The sequence below is a fragment of the Zootoca vivipara genome, chromosome 11 (assembly GCF_963506605.1).
Source record: "Zootoca vivipara chromosome 11, rZooViv1.1, whole genome shotgun sequence".
NCBI lineage: Eukaryota > Metazoa > Chordata > Lepidosauria > Squamata > Lacertidae > Zootoca > Zootoca vivipara.
The window spans coordinates 49,156,748-49,173,610 of NC_083286.1; the positions used below are offsets into that span (position 1 = coordinate 49,156,748).

The 16,863-nt window shown below is 46.9% G+C and overlaps 1 protein-coding gene across 1 annotated transcript; it reads right to left on the reverse strand.

Moving 5' to 3' along the window:
• Positions 1-6,334: 6,334 nt before the first annotated feature.
• GRP (gastrin releasing peptide) lies at positions 6,335-15,319 on the reverse strand. Its single transcript, XM_035100952.2, has 3 exons — positions 15,142-15,319; positions 10,757-11,007; positions 6,335-6,826 (listed from the first exon to the last, which is right to left on the reverse strand). Exons 1-3 carry the CDS (start codon positions 15,317-15,319, stop codon positions 6,773-6,775), a joined length of 483 nt encoding a protein of 160 aa, XP_034956843.2. The 3' UTR covers positions 6,335-6,772.
• Positions 15,320-16,863: the final 1,544 nt, after the last annotated feature.

Below are 16,863 nucleotides of genomic sequence, written 5' to 3' on the forward strand. Positions count from 1 at the left end.
CAATGTCCAAGGTTTCTCAAAGGGGAGCTGCAGGGGTAGTTTATTATTTCCCAGTTATGGGATGTGCTGCTCATTGTACAAATGTAGGAGACCAGGGGCATGGGCCAAATGAAGCGAAAACACATCTCAATCTGCGAACACGCACCACGCCTTTAAAGCCCATTCAAAGCACATTTCAACCACCCAAATAATGCTGGGAACTCTAGTTTCCTCCTCACAGAGCTACCACTCCCAGCACTCTTATTGAACTACAGTTACCAAGATACCTTGGGGGGAGGGGGGTGCTTTCAATGCACTTTAAAGTCATGGTTGTGTACCCATTAATTCCTACAGGAAAAGTTATATGGAGACTGATCTCTCTTTCCACAGAAATCAATAGGTCTTAAAAGCACTGAACTTTAACCGGATAATATCCCCCTCTCCAAATTTGTTTATTCCTTCTTCTGCGTCTGTTGCTTGGGATTCTATAGCACATTCTTTTGTTGTTGTTTAGTCGTTTAGTCGTGTCCGACTCTTCGTGACCCCATGGACCATAGCACGCCAGGCACTCCTGTCTTGCACTGCCTCCCGCAGTTTGGTCAAACTCATGTTCGTAGCTTCAAGAACACTGTCCAACCATCTCGTCCTCTGTTGTCCCCTTCTCCTAGTGCCCTCCATCTTTCCCAGCATCAGGGTCTTTTCCAGGGAGTCTTCTCTTCTCATGAGGTGGCCAAAGTATTGGAGCCTCAGCTTCACGATCTGTCCTTCCAGTGAGCACTCAGGGCTGATTTCCTTCAGAATGGATAGGTTTGATCTTCTTGCAGTCCATGGGACTCTCAAGAGTCTCCTCCAGCACCATAATTCAAAAGCATCAATTCTTCGGCGATCAGCCTTCTTTATGGTCCAGCTCTCACTTCCATACATCACTACTGGGGAAACCATAGCTTTAACTATTCTTTTGTTGGCACACTTGAAAGCCCTCTGCGGCTTTTAAAGGCTGGGTCATGTTGTCTCCCCATTTTAAGGCTTTCCAGTTCGGGGGGGAACAACAGTTGTGGTTCCTGCTCACGAGCAACCCTTCTGAAGGCCTCGGGAATCAATGGAATTGGCAACATGCTGTGTGACTGACTGTGACTGTACCTGCCTCCTTGACAAGGCAACCCGAGGGGAACATAGGCAGTCAAAAGTCTTCGTGATCTGCTTAACTCTGGATCAACATTCAAGCACACTTTTGCAAAAAAAATCAAACATTCGCTGCGGGGCGGGGGAATTTACGCCAGCAATCCCGTGCACCTGTTTTCCCCACACAGGAAAGATATATCCAGAGCGTGGAAAAAAAAGACAAAGATGATGAACTCTTAAGAACCATAAGTAAGAGAACAGACTCAGAGGAGGAAAGTAGCTTTAGGGCATTAATCTGAGCTGAACTTCCCAAGGTCAACAAGACAGCGGTCTGTTTGATAAAGGGACTTTCCAAACTTACTCTTTTGATGATGGAGTGAGTGAGACGCAGGTCATCATGCTTTAAAATAAAGCCATAGTCCGTGGGACCTCTTTGTGCTTCAGCACCATGTAAATAAGAGAGCTAAATCCATATTAAGGACACAAGAAGACCCCTAACAGCTAGTTCAGTGTCCTGTTCCCCATGGCAGACTGCAAAGGAGATGGTCCCAGCTCCATCCCCTGGCCTGAAAAATATCTCAGGTAGCAGAAGTTTCAGGCTTGTGATTATGAGATCATTATTCTGACTATTATAACTGCCATGCTGCTGTGATTCGTACCGTGCCATCAAAATCATCGCTAGTGATTCGGATTTGTGCCCAAAATGACTTTTCCTAAATGTATATTCCAGCGAGGATACGTTGGCCAAGATTGCCACCTGGTGGAATATAAGAGAAGTTCACCAGAAGGGTGTTTGATCCAAGTTGCCAAAGTTTTAATCAAGGGGGGGGGGAGGAATTTAAAGCAAAGACCAAAACCAGAAGAGATGCATTCCCTTCTGAAACTGAGGTGGGTGAAACTAACCCTTTCCTTACCTTGTCCTGTCTACTTTGCAGGTAGAAGTGAGGGCAATCTGTGAAGTAGTGAAAGGATGATAGATGATATAGATATAGATATAGATACAGATGATATAGATATAGATAGATGATTAGGTAGGTAGGTAGGTAGGTAGGTAGGTAGGTAGGTAGGTAGGTAGGTAGGTAGATTTAGTCTGAAATCATCTCAGCTCTCTCCCTCAATAAGCATTAAGGAAAAAACCAAACTATTTCTCTCTGAACATTTTGTGCACTTTTATTTAAAAAGAAAAAGAAATTAATTCAGACATGGGAAGCTACTGACATACCCTCCAATATTTCTCTCATGAAAACAGGGATGGATTATTATTATTATTATTATTATTATTATTATTATTATTTATACCCCACCCCCTCTGAGAGGGTTGACTCAGCCACTCTGGGAGGCTTCCAATATATAGTATATAAAAACATAATAAGAATTATATACAGGACTGCCTTCAGATGCCTTCCAAAAGTTGTATAGTTACTTATCTACTTATCTCTTTGGCTCAGACATCACATAGCTCCATAGGCTCCAACATGTCTCCAATGAAAATAGGAACATCCTAAGGAAAAGTGGGACATTCCGGGATCAATTCAGAAACCGGGATGGCTTCTGTAAATCCTGGACTCTCCCTGGAAAATAGGGACACTTGGAAGGTCTTCAGGCTGGGCAAATTCAGAGGCTTCCTAAGGCTTGCCTGGGACGGAGGTTGCATAATCCTGTTTCTGTCTACACCTGTTTTGGCCCTGGCACACAGTGGCTTAACAGGATAGGCCCCAGCCCCATAATTTTGGAAGTGCCCTGTTAAAGCTCCTTGAATTCCTGATATGTGGCCCTTTGTGTCGCTCTGTGTGGCCCTTAGAATTCTCCCCAGGCCACACCTCTTACTGCTCCTGCTTAAAAAAAACCAAGTGTCTCCACTTGGCTGGCATAAGTAAAAAAATTAAAATGTGACCATTAAGGGCACCTCCCACATATCACTTAGTAGGTTAGGCCCAAGCAGGAGTGCAAGGTTAGGAGAAAAGACCTGTTGCATATACAGTAGTTCTTTAATTAAAAAAACCATTTCTTCTTTAACTCCTCCGACCTGCTCATTATTAAAAAGCAAAATGTTGTAAGTTGTCCTAGAAGTGGGCCCTGAGCTGAAAAAAGGTGTCCCCAACAACCCCCAAAAGTATAGTGCGATCATGTGCCCTGATTTACAGAGCATCGTCTTCTGTTTGAATTGATACCTGTTTTAGAGAGAATCCTAAAACAGGAGAGCAAGCACAGAAGACCTGGAACTTGCCCATTGACAGTTGGCAGCGGACATAGCAGGTACACAGGTTAGCCGGTCATAGTCTTTTTCCACTATGGCGAGGTGTCTTATATTTTGATTTAAAACCATTGTTTCTAAATTTGCAACTGTGCATATGCATTAGCAGATGCAGATCTGTGTCCTTTGTTGTCTTGTGGGTGGGTGTGTTGGGTAAGTGGCCACCCTGAACGACTTCAAAATGACACTCTCCTTTGCTGAGCATGTTCTCAAGAGAAGCACTCTAGACTCAACCGTGTTTACGGCCTTGCTTCTAAAAGTTCCCGTTAGGCTGTGGGATTGTGACTCACAGTTTGCTTATCTGGGCGGATTAGTCCTGATCTGATTACAGTGTTTACTGTTAGCACTCCTAAAGCAAGAGGCCTCTCAACAAATCTTCCTCCCCACTTCTGTGTGTTTGAAGAGTTGTTGGCAAGGCGCAATTTCTCTCAAAGAGAAAAAAGCACATACCTTTGCGATATCAAATTGTTGACTCAGGGCCTCTCCATACATCATTTTCTATCACACGTGCACGATTATTTGCCTTCCTTATGCTATTGGGGGATCGATCCCACTGGCAATACGGTATCATTTGCACCTGCAAACATTTTGGGTGGGCATATTGCTACGTTTCCAACCTGCCGAAACCCTGTAACGCTTTGCACCACAAATGTTTGTGTCTGGTGCGTGTGTTGCACAACAACCTCTGCAGACAAGAAGTTATGTGGTACCAGTGTTGGGGACACCTTTGCAGAGCAAGCAGTGTAAACAAGTTGCAGTATATATACCAGGATACTTCCTTCTCCATTCCCTCCCCCCTCGCCCCCGTGTCTGTTTCTTTAACCTGCTGATACCAGAAATTCTGCGGCTAGTAGGTATGCCCAGTTTTCACTGGGCTTTGCCCCATTTTTTAAGAAAAATATTTTCTGACTTCTGTAAACCTGAGGATTCCCTCAAGTGTGCTTGCTAATCCATCTTTTCCATCTCTCGGGGGCTCCATTCTGACTGCATCGCTGTCAGCACTCGCCCCCCTGAGCTCGCTGCTAGGAGGAGTGATTTGAGAACAGAAGGGCTCCCTTGCCGGATCAAATCAATGGCCCCGTTGAGTTCAGCTTTCAGTTTTCAAGACTGAACCGTTCTGGAAATTCACAAGCCAGGGTATTGCACGCAGTTTTCACTGGGTGATTGTTTTATTACGTTTCATCACTGTTGCTGTGTGTTTTATGAAATGTGTTGTATAAATCAGGTGCTAAATAAAATAACGTAAAATGTTGCCGCGGGAAGATCTGTGCTTCTCTGTGCTCCTTCTTAGGGAGAAGCATGTTCTGCATGTGCAAAAGGGAGGGCCTCCTCTGTGTGGGCTCCAGGACTAAGAACAAAAGCCCTGCTGGGTCAACCCTGTGGCTTCCCACCGTGGCCAGCCAGATACCTATGAGAAGTCTGCAAGCAGAACCTGAGCACGTTAGCGCTATTTGGTGACTCCCATCAACCGGTATTCAGAAGCATCTTGCCTCTTACAGTGAAGGTGGAACATAGTCATTGGGGTTAGTAGTCATAGAATCATAGAGTTGGAAGAGACCACAAGGGCCATCCAGTCCAACCCCCTGCCAAGCAGGAAACACCAGCAAAGCATTCCTGACAGATGGCTGTTATAGACCTCCAAAGAAGGAGACTCCACCACACTCCTTGGCAGCAAATTCCACTGGCGAACAGCTCTTACTGTCAGGAAGTTCTTCCTAATGTTTACGTGGAATCTTCTTTCTTGTAGCTTGAATCCATTGCGCCATGTCCGCTTCTCTGGAGCAGCAGAAAACAACCTTTCACCCTCTTCTATATGACATCCTTTTATATATTTGAACATGGCTATCATATCACCCCTTAACCTTCTCTTCTCCAGGCTAAACATACCCAGCTCCCTAAGCCGTTCCTCATAAGGCATCTTTTCCAGGCCTTTGACCATTTTGGTTGCCCTCCTCTGGACATGTTCCAGCTTGTCAGTACCCTTCTTGAACGGTGGTGCACAGAACTGGACACAGTATTCCAAGTGAGGTCTGACTGGAGCGGAATACAGTGGTACTGTACTATTACTGCCCTTGATCTAGATGCTATACTGGTCAGTGATAAGACTTCTGCTTCAGGACTTTGTCTAACCCCCCTTTGAAGCCATCCCAGTTTGTAACTCATCCCTTCCTCCTGCACTTATGTGAGGAAGTACTTTCTTTCCAGTCCAACCACCTTCAATGCAGAAATATACAGCTGTCCTGCACAGGGATCAAAACTGCAACCATGACATTATGGATAGCTCTAGCCGACTGAGCTATCCAGGCAGACATTTCAGTTGTTCTTTTCTGAACCTTTTCCCATTCCACAATTTCCTCTTTGAGGTCAAGTGACCCAGAACAATGCACAGTATTCCAGACGCAATTGCATCATAGATTGTACAACAGTGTTGGTTTTCAATGCCTTTCCTGATTACCCCTAGCATGGAATCTACCCTTTTCACAGCTGCCGCCCACTGGGCTAGCATCTTCGCCAAGCTATCCTCCAACAAAGTCTCATTCCTCACCATTCCTCACCACCCCATGGACATATATGTGAAATTGAAAATACCCTCCAGAGAGAGGTATGCTTTTTAATTTTCTTGTTTTGAAAATCTATCCGCCGTTTTATAAATCCGATCGTCATTTGTTTTATAATCTATTTGTCACTTTAAAATTTCGTTTCAAACTTCTCTGTACCATTAAAGATAAATGCATCAAAAAACACACACACAAATAGCATTTGTGCATTTATTATTGTACATATGTTTCCTTTATTTTTGTATGTCACCTTTCCTCCATCATGGAGCTCCAGGCAGCTTACAAAAATGGCCCCCAGAAATCCAAGCCCTTGCCGACCTGCTTCGCTGCAGCAAGACTGCAACACCACCAGCGTTTGAGACAGATGAAAGCACTAACCTCGGAATCTTTCCTTTTTAAAACATATTTGTTTATTGTGAATGTTGAAAAACATCGAATGATTGTTAACACAAAAGACAATGCGATTGGAGAGAGAGGAAATGGCAAATTACCGTCAGAGAATTGGAAGACCCTTCATCAACAATTATGCACAACAGCTTTTGCCAACCTGGCGCCCTCCAGGTGTTCTGGAGCGTGCCAAGGGTGGCAAAAGCTGTGGTACAAACAAAGCCGTTCGAAAGAGGGAAAAGGCTACTCAGATGGAAATAAACACCACCAAAGAGTGTCGTCATTATTAGGAATACAAGTGAGCAGGTTATTTTTACGCCAGAGGGAGGGGGGGGGGAAATCTTGCTTAACACAAAAGATAATATTATTATTTTTAAATCAGTTATCATATACGATAAAATGCTCGTGAAACCAATAGTCTCTTTCGCAAAGATATTATTCCATGCCTTCAGTGCTGGGAGAGACAGTTGCTTCAACTCGGAGAGGCATCTTTTCTATCCATCGCTTGCAGCAGATAATCCATCATCTAATGGAGACACAGAGAGAGAGGGAGAACAATAACAGTGAGAGGGCAATCTTGACAAAAGCCACTGTAGTGATGGGTGGAGAGGTCATATGTCCCTCAATCAGCTCCAGCCCAAGATGTTTCATTGCTGGAGGCGAAGAGGTTCCACAAACAGGAGCTGACTGGGTGGGCAACTGAACATTTCAGTCAACCAGTGGGGCAGACTAGGACTGGTAGGGGTGGGGAAGGCAGGAGACCAAGAACAGGTAGCGCCAGAGCCACCCACTGACTGCTTGTATCCAGGGCCGGATTTAGGTTTGATGAGGCCCTAAGGTACTGAAGGTAATTGGGTCCTTTATATGTCCAGCTGTCCTTTGTCAACAGCAAACCGCCGCTGTTTTTTGTGTTGAATATATGCTATATGGTAATTTTTGGACCTAATTGGTATCTAAAGCCATTTGCACATAACAAAATAGGTATTTTATCAAAGTAATTGTTGGACTGAAATACAATTAAGAAGAAGTATATTAATAGTGAAATACAATTAAGAAGTAGTATATTAATAGAGAAATAATCATTAAGCTCTAACTTAAAATGATTTTTTTATTCATAACAAACTTAATAATGCCAACACATTGGCATTTGGCAATAACAAAAGTTCCTTTATTTGTTTTTTATACAGTATTTTGGAAATGTACATCCAGTTTTTTTTCCTTCAATTTTTTTTTGGGGGGGGCCAAGAGAGTGGGACCCTAAGCTATAGCTTGTTTAGCTTATACGTAAATCCGGCACTGCTTGTAAGTAAGGCTGGAGTTGGACAGGAGTTGGAACTGGCAGCGTATTGGCCCATTTGCCCTGTATAGACCAGCCTCCACTAACATCAGCGCTGGTGTGACAGGAGGAGAGCATTCTCCACCAGACCCGAGGCAGCAGGACAGATTAGGAGGACCAAGAGCGACCATGTGGCAGCAGATATCATTGTGGTTGGCATCCACCTGTCTCAAGAGACAATGGCCTGCCCCCTAGGGGTGAAGTCAAACCACTGCATTAGCAGCACTGAAGTGACCTCCTCAGAGCTCAAGCTTGGGCAGTGTGTATGGAGTCTTTTAATGAACTAAACCAGGCATCCCCAAACTCGGCCCTCCAGATGTTTTGGGACTACAATTCCCATCATCCCTGACCATTGCTCCTGTTAGCTAGGGATCATAGGAGTTGTAGTCCCAAAACATCTGGAGGGCCGAGTTTGGGGATGCCTGAACTAAACAGAGTGGAAGATTATGAGTCATGGGGCTGGGAAGAGTCAAGGAATACATCCGTGCTTATCTTATCTTTTGGTTGCTATTTTGTCAAGGTTGTTAACATTGTTTTATAGCAGGGGTCCCCAGACTTACCGGCGTTTGGGCCGGTTCCCACCGCGCCGATCGCGCGACGGGCCGGAGGACGGGGGAGCGCGCGCCTGTGCGGGCCTGCGGGTGGGGGAGCTTACTGGCACGGCGGCGCGCTTCCAGGGTGGAAAAAGCGCCGAAAATCCGTTGTGCGCATGCGTATGGGCCTCCCCCGACCCGGAAGTGCACCAGAAATGACCTCTTCCGGGTTGGGAGAGGCCCATACGCATGCGCACAAAGGATTTTCGGCGCTTTTTTTCCCGACCCGGAAGAGCGCTGCCGCGCTGCGCGCCATAAGAGCTAGCAGCGGCGGCGGGCGGCAGGGGTCGTTGCGGGCCGGATTGGCAGGCCAATTGGGCCGCATCCGGCCCCCGGGCCGTAGTCTGGGGACCCCTGTTTTATAGCTTATGACCACTGTAGTGCTTTGAGTAATCCTATAATATGGCCTTTGTTGTGCTGTTTAGCTTATCTTTCCCAAGTCATTTCATTAATAGTGTTTTATAGACTGTAATTGTTTCACTGATGAATTGTAATTGTTTTGACTGATGGTTGCATTTGTGGTGTTCTATTATGTTATTGTTACAGTGGTACCTCGGTTTTCGAACGTCTCCATTGACGAACATTTCAGTTTTTGAATGCTGTAATCCCAGAAGTACAGTGGTACCTCGCAAGACGAATTTAATTCGTTCCGTGAGTCAATTCGTTTTGCGAAAAATTCGTCTTGCGAATCGCGGTTTCCCATAGGAATGCATTGAAATTTCTTTTTTTGCCCATAGGAACGCATTCATTAAATTTCAATGCATTCCTATGGGAAACTGCGATTCGCAAGATGAATTTTTCGCAAAACGAATTCGTCTTGCGAGTCACCATCAGATCGCAAGACGAATGTGTCTTGCGAAAAATCCGTCTTGCAGGGCATTCATCTTGCGAGGTACCACTGTAAATGCTTCAGTTTTTGAACACGCTTCAGAAGTCGAACATGCCATGTGGCTTCCGTATTGAGTTTTCTGTATTGAAGAAGAGGAGGAGTTTGGATTTGATATCCCGCTTTAACACTACCCGAAGGAGTCTCAAAGCGGCTAACAATCTCCTTTCCCTTCCTCCCCCACAACAAACACTCTGTGAGGTGAGTGAGGCCGAGAGACTTCAGAGAACTGTGACTAGCCCAAGGTCACCCAGCAGCTGCATGTGGAGGAGCGGAGACGCGAACCCGGTTCCCCAGATTACGGGTCTACCGCTCTTAACCACTACACCACACTGGCTCTCACTTTCACTATTGAGGCTTCCGTATTGAGTTTTTGGTTTTCAAACGTTTCGGAACTCGAACGGTCTTCCGGAACGGATTACGTTTGAAAACCAAGGTCCAACTGTATTTATTGTTTGTAAGCCGCTTTGTGATTTGGTTGAATGAAAGCAGCATATCCATATAATCAATCAGATGGGGATAGCTAAGCGACTCGGGAGGAACAGCCAGGGGCTGCTACTACTGCCCCGCATCCCTCATCTACTGCCTGACACAGCTGCTTCACTATAATAATAACAACACACACACTCCCACTCCCACAACATATTAAAAGGGCGTTGGATGACAATCAGCCAGAGGCCTGGTTAAAGAGGAACATTTTCACCTGGCACCTAAATGAAGGCGCTGGCCGAACCATGTCAGAATATGGGTAAACTCATTACTTGGGGCAGTAGTTCATTTACTATAGCCCCAAGCACAAATCAATCAGTTTTTCTAGAAAATTAAATCAAAATAATCAGAAAGGGAGAGCTGTTTCCCCCTTGGTGTAGCAAGCTTCCCAGTACCTCATGATAGTAAGTTATTTATGTTTCAACAAGCTAAAAAATGCTTTGTGTAAATTGGGAGGTTAGGAATATGCTCCGCAGGCAAGAGTTCCAAGATCCAGTCTTTTGCCATTGTCACTATTTCAGGGTGGGATTCAATTACATACATACCATCAAATTCAGGTTGTGCAATTATAGTTGGCTGGGAGGTCTGATTTAGCATAAGGTACCTCCTACATGTTCCTGTTTTGAGGCTCAACTTGGTGACTTTCTCAGATGTATTTTCACCTCTGTTGAACCATGTTTGGCATGTTTGTTTGAAGGAAACAAACCGAAACGAAATGAACTGTGACAGGAGCTTCCCATGTTCAAATTGTCAATGAAAGCATCAGAAGTGCAGCAGCAAGCATCATTCAGTTTGCAACTCAAGGGTTAACTCTGTTATCAGTAAGTCAGCCAACCAATAGGGGGATGGTGGAAGTGTTGCTTAGCAACCAGACAGAGCAGCTTGACATTTACTGAGGCAGCATACACTCTGATTGGCTGTGCAGTTCTCAGGGAACTTTCCCTCTGTGTGTTTGGCTGAATGTTTCCCTGCTGCTTACAAGGCCTAAACTAAGAGAGACAAAATCCCTCTGCTCGTTCCTCCTCAAATTATACACTTTTTTCAGGTTTGCTCAGAAAAGTGTTATCAGGATTTCTTTCCTCTCTGGACTCCGTCTACATTATTTAAGTGACTTTTGGCAACACAGAGATGAAGGCAAGTGTTTACACTTACGTCTTTGAGACTGCTGTTGTCCTCTGCCTCCCAAGTGCTCTTGACAGGAAATGGAGATTCTTCCCTAAGAACCTGAGCACTTTGGTTTTCATTCCCTTCAAGAAGCCGGAGGAACTGCTTGAATGTTTCCTCCCAGTGTAGATAGTCTCCCAGTTGCTTGGCATTATCGGGTAGCAAAGAGAAAGGTGGCTCATTTCGTTCTTCATATATAGTAGGGAAATCTCCACTGCTCTTTTTGCCCATGAAGTGCCCTGCAAGAGGAACCAAAATGCCATGAAAGTGGTGCCAAAAGTCATAGAATTGTAGATTGGGAAGGTACCCCCCAAGACCCATCTAGTCCAACCCCCTGCAATGCAGAAATCTTTTTGCCCAATGTGGGGCTCGAACCCACGACCCTGAGATTAAGAGTCTCATGCTCTATGGACTGAGCTATCTGCTTTATGCTGTGATCCTATCATCCGGCGAGGCATGCCTGAATCAGGCAGAAGTACATCAAAGTTGGTACCCTCATAAGAGTACCAAGCTAGCAGAGTGATGATGGCAGCCCTTGTGAAATTATTTAGGGTGCTTCTGGGCACAGGTAATTCAGTCTAGGAAGACATTATTTGTAGTTTAATTTGTTCCTTGGCAAGTGTTTGTTGCCATCCACCCAAAGCTTAGCATGTGCACAAGATCACATCACATAATTAATCCAGGAGAGTTACTGGGTTTTTTTTTTGTAATCGAGATCTCTAAGTAGATTAGAACTGCCACTTTGACCATAACCAAGCACAGGAGATATGGGGAATATCCATGGTTAATAGGACATGGTGGTTAAAGGATGCTAGAGACAACTAATCCACGTCTGTGCCCAAAAGAGCTAAATCAGGCACGTCCAACAGGTAGATTGTGATCTACTGGTAGATCACTGGACGTCTGCAGTAGATCACTGGTATATCACTGGCTCCCCCCAAAGAGACTGAACAACTGTGGCTCCCCTTAAAAAAGCTCAATATTTTAGCTCCTCCCTGAAAAACTCAACAACTTTGACCCAAACCCCCCCAAATGGGCCTTCCTCCTTCCTAAAACAAAGCTCAACAACTTTGACCTGAATGCCCAAAAAGGGGGTAGATCACTGCCAGTTTTTAACTCTGTGAGTAGATCGCAGTCTCTTGGGAGTTGGCCACCCCTGAGCTAAATGAAGCACGCAGCTATACTGAAATCCCAGGGCAGAAGTTGCCGAGGTGGCACCCGTGGGCACAGTGACACCCTTGGGATCTTTTCCCTGCTGCCCACAAAGCCTCTTAACCTCACTCCCATGTCAGTGCCCCCTTGGTCATGAGATGGCAAGAGAGGTTGCCTTCTGCTCTGTGAAAAGTACGTAGAACCGAAGGAGGAAGTTGGAAGCGTGACACTCTATCCCACTTCCTCTTTCACCTCCATGTGCTTTCCGAGGCTCAGGTGAATTATTTTATCCAGATCCCTTGGAAAGGAAAAGTGGGTGGGTGGGTGTGGTAAGGGGCAGAGAAGACACCACCGAAGGTTGTGCCCATGTCACTTGTTCAAAAGTTCAAATGTGTCCACAGGTTTCTTGTTAGGTGACGCCTGTCTTGGAGATTGAGGGTTTCATGCTGGGGCTAAACAGGCATCCTTTGCCTTGACTGAAATGTGGTAGTCTCTTCTCTTTCACCCTCTCATCAAAATTCTAGCACACTTATGCATCAAAGATGTTCCAATAAAAAGGAACTCAACAGGCTGACAAATTAACGCTAGGAACCTAGATGCCTTGCAAGCAAACTCACTGGGGACTTTTTCACTGGGCTGATGGGGGTGGGGAGGAGAAACAGGTGTGTGTGTGTGTGTGTGTGTGTGTGTGTGTGTGTGTGTGTGTGTGTGTGTTATATCCTTCCAAATAGAAACCCCCATCAAAGGTGTAATTCACACTCTGTATTTTTCGGCCATGTGAGTGCTCCTGACTTTTGGATAGGGACCCATACATGCACAAAAGAGTGTGCAGACCAGGTGAGCATGGATTTTCAAGGTGCTATGATAGACACATCAGTGACCACAGTGTAATGCACACACTCGTTTCTTTTATCCTGCTGATCAAACAGGCTTTGCTTGCAGGTTTTGAAGCCCTACAAAAGCATGCAAAAATTATGGGCTAAAATAGACATGAAAGACCTTTTCCTGACTTTAACCCTTTTCCTGCCGGCCACCTTTGGGCTCCCCTACACTTTCGGTTGACGCGTATTTTGATCGTATTGTGCACCGATTAATTTTTCCCAGGTGCGAGGGCTATCCTCATTGTTCCTCGGCTATGCCGAGTGAAAATCCAATCTTACCTGCTGAATCGTATCTTATCCGATGCACAGAAAAAATCAAGAGGCAGATTTTGCTCTAGTGAGCATCAGTTCGGTGGGTAAGGTCAAATTTTCAGAAGGCACAGCTGCAGAACAAGAAAAGTTCTTGGAACTTGGGGAACTAATCAGTACACAATACGACCAAACACGGGACGAGCGAAAGTGTGGATGGGCCCAATGATGACCTCCCCCAAGCTGCTTTCCCCCACCACAACATCCCTGAAAAAGGCACATATATCTAGAGAATGGGAGGAGAAAAGCGGCGTGGGGGAGGGTGGTTTCGATGGCTGGTGGCGGGGAAAGGGTGAAGTGCTTCCATTTCTCCAGCAACTCCTCTGCTCAAAAGCAAAGCCTCTCTTGGAGCTTGTTCTAGTTAAATCAATGTTACTTGCAACTACATATGTAAAGCTCTGTTGGGATGAGCCGTGTTCCCATCATATCATTTCTACTCTCTGGAATAAACTGTCCTCTGTCTCTAGGCCATCTCAAGGGAAGAAGCAAAGAGGCAGCAGATACTTGTGCACAGTAACAGGTGTGTGGATGATACAGTATTTCGCAAGCTATTTCTATTGGGGAAGGGCTATGGCAGAGCAGAACATTCCAGGTTCAATCCACAGCATTTCCAGCTAGGACCCATCTCTGAAAACATGAAAAGCAGCTACCAATCAGTGTAGGCAGCACTGGGTTAAGTGGACCAGGGCTCTGACAGCTCTGATAGGCAGTGTACTATCTTTGTAATGACAGGAGAGACAAGACATCAATTTTATAAGAAGATGTAGAGACCAACCTGTCAGGGATCCTATTAGTACAACCTTTGCTCCTTACACTAGGATATCCTGAAACTAAAGTTTCAGGTGCACAGATGCCAGTGCAATGACAGCCTAAGAAAAACCCTGATAGCTTAGACCAGGGATCTATCTAGTTTCCAACACCAGCTGGCTGGCCAGATACATGAATGGAGGGCAACAATGCTCCCTGATTGGTTTGTCCTCAGTACCTGGTATTCAGAGCTGTACTCTCTCTGTCAATGGAGATTTCATTTAGCTCTCCAATATCTTAATAGAAAACTCAGTTCTCTTGAGTTTAGAACCCTATGTAGCCCAAATGGCAACACCATCCAAAGTTCATCAGCACATTTTAGCAAGCCTGGGGCCACCCCAAGTACCTTTCTCCCCCCCTCAAAAATAAAAGCTTGCGGGGGGGGGGGTAACCCAAGTGAGGGGATGTCTAATAGCAGCCGACTGAGGACCAAAGATGCTCATTTGGCGCAGAATTCAGTAGAGGATCAGGAATTGAAGGAGTGGGGGAGGAATGGAGTATCCCCACAAAAGACATGGCAAGCTGATTGGCTGGGACATTGAACAGGTGCACTCCACACTGCAATGTTTTGCTGGCCCACTTGTCAGGATTGAAAAGACCCAAGGGATGGAATTCTTTTCCATGGAACCTAATGGCGGATATGACTACAGGGTAGCAAAGTCCCGTCCCCCCTCAAAAAATAATAATGACCTGCTGTGTGAAGTCGCATTTTCTTTTCCAAAAGATGAAAATAAAAACCAGCAGCAACGCATCTGTCTGCACGCGGAATAGATTGACACGAACAGGATGGATGGGATAACGTGATGCGGCGCAGGAGCGGGGCAAGCTAGAGGGGATGCTCACTGGAAACGGAAGGCATTGCGTCGCCAGGATGGGCTTGGCTGGGAAGGAAAATGATAACGGACGGATGGATGCTCTCCAAGCAGGAAGCCAGCTTTTCAAAGTTGGGGGGAAAGTACGAGATCCCTCCCTCCGTCCCTCTAAAGCTCACTCTCCTTCCCTCCGCTCAACCCTCACTCCCTCAATGCTACTCGCTCCCCCTGCAAAAACAACAATTGTAGGCTCCTCACGGCAAAGACCTCGCTCTCTTTTCACTTTCTCTCGGGGCTGATGCTCCTCTGTCAAGCGCCAACCGCGGCGTCGGGGTGGAGAGAGAAAGCGCGCGCGCCACACACACACACACATTTGGCGACCGTGGGCGCACAGCAATTCGTGCGTACTCACCCACTGCCCAGTGGCTGCCCCGGGGGTAGATCTTGGCCATCGGGGACGCCCCCTCGCTGCCTTGCAAGGGCGCGGCGCGGCCGCCACGTCCCTCCAGCAGCAGCGCGAAGGCAAAGAGACCCAGGAGGGAGAAGAGCCCGCGGGGCTTAGGCAGCAGCTGGAACTCAGGGCGCGCCATCGTGCGTTCCGGGCTTGGCCTCGACGGGGCGGCTCCGCGCTCTGCTTGATCAAGGGCAGCGGCGAGTCGCGACAGAGGCTGAGTGCGGCGCTGCTTCTGCCTCCTCGGCCGGGACCCGCCTTTATATGCAGGCTAGGCGAGGTGGCAGGAAAGGTCAAGCCCTTGACGCCTCCCCTCGAGGGCGCTGCTGGAAACTCGGGAGCGAAGCAGCGCCTCTCCGTCCGCCTGACTGGCTGGCTGGCTCGACGGTGAAAGCGCAGCCGGGTGCGCCTCCTCCTTCCTCTGACGCCCACCCGTCCAGCCATTACTGCTTAAGTGCTACCCTCTGGGGGAAGGTTCCCCCAGCCCACTCTCTCCCGCCCCGTCTGTGGCTTCAGCAGCTGCACGGCAAACTGACACCACCAGCCTTACAGGTAGAGCTTCCCCCCACCGCTCAGATTCAAGGATGGGTAAAACGGCACCTGGAGAACTTCTGCCTGTTGGAAAAAAGCGCCCGTCGGAAATATGAGAGCCCCATGGCAGGCGCAGGCGGGGGGGGGGTAGCAATTCTGAATAATGCCAAGAGGGGTGGGGTCGGCCCTAGATTCCGCTCTCAGCTCCCGAGGCTCAGCCTTGTGAAGTCCTCCTAAAGAAGAGGGCGTCTCTGAAACAGTGCAGAGGGACTCTTACCCCACTAGCACAAGCAAGCTCTTACCTCTAGAACGCCAGGGGGGAGCTGTCATGTCAGAGAGAGCCTGAGGAGGGAGGAGACCCCCGGTATTGGGTGGTTTAATAATAATAATAATAATAATAATAATAATAATAATTCCAGCTGAGGTAGATATAGCAAGGCTTAGCCCCAGACTTGATTTCAGTCCTGAGATGCTTAAAGTCCTAATAAATTGGAAATGTTCCTCTGAACATGTGCCAGGTACATTTCTCTGACTTCTGAGGGGAAATCGCCCACTGGAGGTAAAGGTGTATTGAAAGCTAAGGGCTTCTGTCCGCTCATTTTTGCAACAAGTGCAGGGAGGAGACCAGTGGCGTAGCCTGGGGAGCCGTGGCCCCGGGGACATTGTTTTGAGGGGCGCGAGCAGGTGCCCCACGAAAGGCTCCCTCATCGAGGTTGGAGCTGCAGGAAGGGAAGCCGGGGCTCAGTTCCGTCTTCACAAGAGAGCTGCGGAGGCAGCTTCCTCCCACGACAGCCCAATTAATATTTAACGGGAGGGAATTGAAAAGGGTAGGTGCCGTGACAGTAGGAGCCTGATTTCTGTATTGCGTGAGACGGGCATCCTGATAATGATAAGGTGGCATCTCCGGGGAGCCCTCACCTGCAGAGTGCTGGATTGGGTATTTAAGGTCTTTCAGGTATCCTGATCTCAAGCTGTATAGGGCTTTATGCAGTAAAACCAGCACTTCGAATCAGTTGTCCTGGAATGTTGCATGTCAGTTAGAAAAGGGAAACTGGAAGAGAGAGAGAGAGAGAGAGAGAGAGAGAGAGAGAGAGAGAGAGAGAGAGAGAGAGAGAGAGAGAGAGAGAGAGAGAGAGAGAGAGAGAGAGAGAT